General features: G+C 44.3%; 1 protein-coding gene across 2 annotated transcripts in view; it reads left to right on the forward strand.

The window, feature by feature from the left end:
- The window catches only part of prickle1b (prickle homolog 1b), a 31,605-nt gene extending 25,748 nt beyond the window's left edge, over positions 1-5,857 (forward strand). For both annotated transcript variants that reach the window (XM_023417935.2, XM_023417934.2), the window contains exons 4-8: positions 63-200; positions 2,268-2,471; positions 2,561-2,747; positions 2,875-3,855; positions 3,955-5,857. In XM_023417935.2, coding sequence (XP_023273703.1) covers positions 63-200; positions 2,268-2,471; positions 2,561-2,747; positions 2,875-3,855; positions 3,955-4,916 — 2,472 coding nt within the window. In that variant the 3' untranslated portion in view covers positions 4,917-5,857. The remainder of the gene's footprint in view (positions 1-62; positions 201-2,267; positions 2,472-2,560; positions 2,748-2,874; positions 3,856-3,954) is intronic.
- Positions 5,858-6,618: the final 761 nt, after the last annotated feature.

The following is a 6,618-nucleotide window of genomic DNA, read 5'->3' on the forward strand; positions in this document are numbered from 1 at the left end:
CCCCCCCCCCCCCCCCGTTCTTTTATTCTGTCAACTCATCTGTCTATTTTTTTTTAAAACAGGTGCGTTACTGCCACACTCTGACTGAGGAGGAAAAGAGGGAGCTCCACATGTTCAGTGCCCAGAGGAAAAGGGAGGCACTGGGGAGAGGAACACCCAAGATCCTGCCCCGAGCTCTGCAACACACCCGCTGTGAAAACGTAGGTGTCACACATGGATACCCAGGAGCAAACACACACACACACACACACACACACACATAGACTAAAACCACTTGCGTCATTTAGTGCTCATTCTGCCATAAGGTAAGCTAGGAAACCAACTGGTGGGTCTGAAGTTATTTATATCACAAACAGCTAACACCCACTGTCCAATCTCAACGCATGGTACCCCGAGGCACACTCCTGATTGGCTAATGCAATGGTTTTAATCACGGACATAAACGTCCTCATTAAGGCGAGAGAGGAAGCAGGGAAATTGAGGAGGCTCATGCTCAAGCCGAGCAGAGAAGCCAGTTCCTCATGAGGAATCCGGCCAATTTCCTGCCACCAATCTATGGCTCAGCATGACAGACTTCAAAAACTTGCAGGGGTTAATAAGTAATTCTTGTGTAGAGTCTTAAAATCCTACTTTTTCCAAACAAGCCACAGTAAGTTGCAGATCATTCCTCATCTACTGGTATAATTACATGCAGGTACATGCTGGTTTGAAGACTTTCTTGAAGGGAGTAAGCAAGTTTCTGTGGACAGGGCAACATGTTTTTGGAGATGCGTGCTATTTTTTCAAACTCATTTTGGGCTTCTTGGAAAAGAGAGACGCCTGGACTCCATTTTGACATCCTGCTTTAAGTCATAGTGAGTAATGCACAAACGCAACGTTGGAAAGAATCCTAAAATCTGACCTACTTATGATTTGGTGATGGCGTTTTAAACAAAACGTGCAGTGCCATTCAAGCTGACCTTGATCATATTTCTGAAAAACTTCCTTTAGATGCAACAAAACTAAATATTAGTGTTATATGGCTTCTGGCAAATTCACCCCTGACCAGTGAGTAAACCACATCCTCTGCCAGGCATCCGGTGAAAGCGGGCCGGGCATGTTAATTCCCCCAGACAGGCAGATGAAGCCTGTCACCACTCAAACACAGATGCTAACACAGGGATACAAGGTCACACACCAATGGACACGCACACACATTCTGAAACCACACACTCACTCATACATACACACACATGCACACACCTACAAACATGTGCACATTCATACACTCGCGCAAACATTCCGCACATACTGATGTTGTCAAAAAGATATATTGTGAAGACATTTACACACGTTCACACACACTTTGTCAGACTCTGGTTTCCTGGTGCCGTAACTCCCAGGGACACACAACACCTTCATATCCAAGGCCCCTGTCTGTCCACCCTGGTAATAATGGTTAACAGCTGGGCATGCTATCCCCTAGCTGCCTGTGGGTGTCTCATAGCTGCGCTGGGTTATATAAAGACTCGTGATTGCACGTTGAGACACGCTTTGATCGCACAATCTCTGTTGAGTCATACAATATTTCGACTCAGGACCAAGGCCAGTGTATTCAGTTGAAGCGTCAAGGACAAAAATGCAGTCCATTTCCTTAGCCACACCAGATGAATAACTGATGACTTTTATACCAAAGTGAAACAGCCACCGATGGAATCAGAGAGAGAAAATTAAGTATTTTTAATTTAGATAAGTATTTGGCCCATAATCTTTTTTGGTAACATAGTTATGCTGTGTTTTAGAATTTATCCATTCACTTTAAAATTGTTATTGTGCATCTATCCCCATGTTAATATAAAGAGTTCTACTCAGGAAAAGAGTGGGTGGGGTCATCACAAGTGAAATCAAACTGTTTTTGTTGCAGTGAAAGATAAAATGGCATTGTGCCTGTGTCATCACTGTAGGGTTCACTGATGTGTTTTGAAAGGATCATATTCCTTTTGGCGCATATTTTGAATAGTTATCTCCATAATATCTCTTTGGTTTATGTTGCATTCCTCATGTGTCACAGGCATTAACTGTGTGACATCTATTTTGAAATGTCACTCCCAAATGCGTTTGTCTCAAGGTAGCATACTTATCACCAGATTTAGGTTATATGCTCGATGATGAATGTGCTCTGCCTATCTGAATCCCCACTCTTCATTATAGCCCACTGCAATTGGTGTATATATATCTAAATATATATAAATCTCACGGATCATGTGTTGTTTGTGTCTGATTGTCAGTGTGGCGGAGGCATCAACGGAGGGGAGATGGCAATTTTTGCCTCCAGAGCAGGTCCGAGCCCCTGCTGGCACCCAGCATGCTTTGTGTGTGCCACGTGTCAAGAACTGCTGGTGGATCTGATATATTTCTACCAAAATGGCAAGATCCTCTGTGGAAGACACCACGCTGAGCTTCTCAAACCACGGTGCTCTTCTTGTGACGAGGTAAGTGGCAGTAAGTAGTAGTAGTAATGGCAATGGCAAAGTGTTCATAGCTCAACAGAACTAACAGCAGAATGTATGTTTTCCCTCAGATCATCTTTGCGGATGAGTGCACCGAGGCAGAGGGTCGTCACTGGCATATGAAGCACTTCGCTTGTTTCGAGTGCGAGATAATGCTAGGTGGGCAGCGCTACATCATGAAAGATGGCCGGCCCTACTGCTGTGGCTGCTTCGAGTCACTGTATGCAGAGTACTGCGAGGCCTGTGGTGAAAACATTGGTGAGTTATATTTGTGAGGTGCAAGAAAGACTAAACTTTTCATAGCCAAGATTGAGAACAGGATTCTGCTGATGTGTGAAAGTGCTATACCTAAGGCTATTCCCCTCTTCATCTCATGATCTTTTAGGTGTTGACCATGCCCAAATGACCTACGAAGGTGTACACTGGCATGCCACAGACCAGTGCTTCTGCTGTGCCCAGTGCAAGACCTCCTTGCTGGGCTGCCCCTTTCTTCCAAAGCAGGGTCGCATCTATTGCTCAAAGGCCTGTAGCCAGGGAGAGGATATCCATGCCTCCGACTCGTCTGATTCTGCCTTCCAGTCTGCCCGCTCACGGGAATCACGGCGCAGTGTCCGCATGGGCAAAAGCAGCAAGCCTGCCGAACAGTGGAGACAGTCACAACTGTTTAATCCCCCTGCCACCGTCCCCTCATTTGAGTACAGCGAGGGTGATGGAGATGCTGATGGTGACATTGATATTGTAGGGCGGAAGCTGGCCCGTCTTGGCATGGAGGAGGAGAGGTTCTGGAGGGAGCGGGAGGAGCAGGATGCCTGTGCAGAGGAGGATCCAGAAGAGTGGGCCCAGCATGAAGACTATATGACTCAGCTCCTGCTCAAGTTTGGTGACCGCGGGATGTTACATCAACTTCAGCAGCCATCCCTAAAATCTCCCAGCCCCAGCAGTGATAGAAATGGGCTCATAAGTGTCTCTGATCCCTGGCTTAAACCTGATACTACATCCATGGGGGTTACCGCCTCCTCTCCCACCCCTGCCAGCCCCACCCAGAGCCAGGCTTCCAATCAGTCCCGAACCAACAGCCTTAGTCCTGGACTGATGAGCAAGAAGCACCTGCCTGAAATGTATTGGGCCCAGTCCCAGGATGGGTTGGGAGACTCTGCTTATGGGAGTCATCCAGGTCCTGCCAGTGCCCGAAAGATCCAAGAGCTGGAATTGGATCAGGACCAATCTGGCACAGGAAGACCGGCCTTTTGGCCAGACACGAGGCAGTGGTATGAAGACTCCCTTGAGTGTATCGCTGATGAGCTGAGGAAGGTCGAGCAGGGTGTTGGAGACTCCATGGACTCCCTGGCACTCTCAAACATCACTGGTAAGGAGACTACTCTTTAGATGGATTCAGTAAAACTTGTGCAGTCTTTTTATGTCGAACATCTGTTCAAAATGTCTCTCTCCTTCTCACTCTTTCTAGGCGCGTCAGTGGATGGAGATGGCAGGGATAGACCTATAGTCTACACCCTTGCTATGCAGGATCCCTCGGTGGCAGATGACTGTGAGAAGATGAGCAACATGGGGACCTTTAATTCATCTCATCATCACCAGAGTACCAACTCACTGAACCTTAACATGGAGAAGGGAGACGCAGAGGCGGAGGAGGTAGCATTGGCAATGAGGGGAGGCACACCAGGAGGACTTCTCTCATTGTCCCCGCATTCTGAAGGCCTCCCTCCCTCCTTTGTCCATGCCCCAGCTCTGAGGAGAAGCAAGTCCCAATCCAGGCCTCCTCAGATGGTCAAGTTCTCCGACGACACTGTGGACAATGGATATAATGATGCGTTTGATGTCAGTATAAGGAAGCACCCCATGAGTGAGAAGCCACAGCGGAGGGCGTACTGCCCAGATGAGATGGGCCAAGAAAGAAGCCGCCCAACAAGCCACCATGGGCGCAGCAGGCAGCATCACCACCGGCAAGGCCGACACCACAGGAGTCGCAAAACCCGCTCGGACAACGCCCTTCACATGGTGCCCTTGGAGAAAGCACAGAGGCCGTATGAGCCACAGCAGCAGGGCCTGGTAAACCCTTCATGTGGTGACATGCTCTTACAGCATCCCTCACACAGGCTGCCCCTGGCCTACTCCCAAACTCGATCTGACTATATGCTTCAGGGCTCAACACAAGGAGACCCACGGGTTGAGAATTTCATGGGTCTCTACAGAGATGAGGATGACTGGTGCTCTACTTGCTCTTCCTCATCATCAGACTCCGAGGAGGAGGGCTATTTCCTGGGGCAGCCGATCCCTCAGCCTCGAGCTGCTGGGCGCTACTACGCTGAGGACTACCCAACAAGGGTTACCGCCCTGTCTTCCCAGATTCATGGTTCACAGACTGGTCGCAGAAAGAGCCACCGCTCCAAAAACTGCATCATCTCTTAACAGTTCAAAGTGTATTTACATTATAATCTGCACTACACTAAGCAATACAGTCAGATTTTCTGATGGTTTACACAGATCAAGGCAGTTCAAAACAAACGCATGTGCACAAACTGTTTATTATGTGCTAATAGAAGGTGCATGGCCACATGTCAAGATGCATATCATTTTAGGTCAAAATCTACTGAAAGGAGAAATATTTAAGTATAACTGTTCAGCAAAGGAAAGACCAGATCTGTGCAACATAGTCAGAAAATCAATTTTGCAAATTTGGCCTACATACTGGGTCTATTTGAATTGTAGCACTAGTATGACACAGACTGGTAAATGTGGAAGCCTTTTTTTTGACTGAAATTAAGCAGTTTGGCAGAGTGGAGACATCAAACTTTTTCTTTCATTTCAGCATTTGCCATTAAGTTGTTGTTTTTAGATGTTCACTTAAAAGTTTGCAGCAATATCTTTGTGTGCATTAAAATGGCAACACTATTGTACACAGAGATTGAAAAAGTAGAAAACAGAAACTAACCAAATAATTATTTAATGCATAATAGTACAAATGATAATGTATATACTAAGTTAAGATTTTAATACCGGTATTTTTATATCCTCAGTTTAAAGAATTGTTTCTTTTGAAGTGTATGATATAAAAAATAGCAGTTGTAATGGTAAACAAACAGACCTCCTTAATATTTCATGACAAACAAAGAACGTGGCACTTCATAAAGTGCGTTCTTCACAGTAAAGTGCCATGTTACTCAGTAACAATGTCTATTTTAACATATATTTCACAATGCTCACTATTGGTGTACAAAATATAAAGAGAATGGCAGTTAACACCCGCATTTTCCATACTCAGCCCAACTGTTCACTACCCTTGCTCAGACATAACCAGCTAAATGCTTTGTGATGTAAAGGTGCTTGTAATAAATATTTTTTTTGCCAAAGTTTCAAGAGTGATTGTTTTGTTTGCTGGAATTTTGAAATTTAATTTACAAATTACATTTTGTTACCCTCAGATTGTACGTGTGTGTGTGTTTTTCTAAATAAATGTCTCATTGATACATGCAACGCCAGTAACTTAGGTCTGTGATGCCAATATTTTAAAATATGCAACTTGTGTTAATTGATCACAATAACTTTCACGTTAACAGAAATCATGTTTACTACAACCTTCAGAGACATTTCAGTTTGTGCAAAGCTTTGTCTCCATTTAATCAAAATAACCAAGCTTTGTGCAGCTTTTTATGAGGGTTATAAAGTTTGAAAAGCAAAATATGATAACACAATGAAAACCGAAATGGCATTTCTAGACAGTACAAATTTATACAATATTGAACTGTTATAAATTTAGCAGCACCAAGTCATATCTGACTGCTACAAAATACAAATTTACATGAAAATACTACAAAACAAACCGTCTCACACGGTATTTCTTTCATGCCAACTGTCAACGTTTTTTTTTTTTTTTATCAAAAATGTTAAACAAACAATGAAACCCATTTTCAATGTGATGTGAGAGTAGTAGCTTTTTAAATAGACAAAATGTATTTTTGCCAACATTTTACAGAAGAACAACTGTCAATATTTTTATAATTAACAACTTTCAACACGTAACTCGAAAGTAAAAATTCTTTTTTCAAAACTAACACTGTTCATCCCCACATACACATGTGCAACACGGCATCCCTCTCTCCATGCCAAGTTG

Source organism: Seriola lalandi, unplaced genomic scaffold (genome assembly GCF_002814215.2).
Source record: "Seriola lalandi dorsalis isolate HSWRI2012SDOR001 ecotype SW California unplaced genomic scaffold, Sedor1 jcf7180002054579, whole genome shotgun sequence".
Classification (NCBI taxonomy): domain Eukaryota; kingdom Metazoa; phylum Chordata; class Actinopteri; order Carangiformes; family Carangidae; genus Seriola; species Seriola lalandi.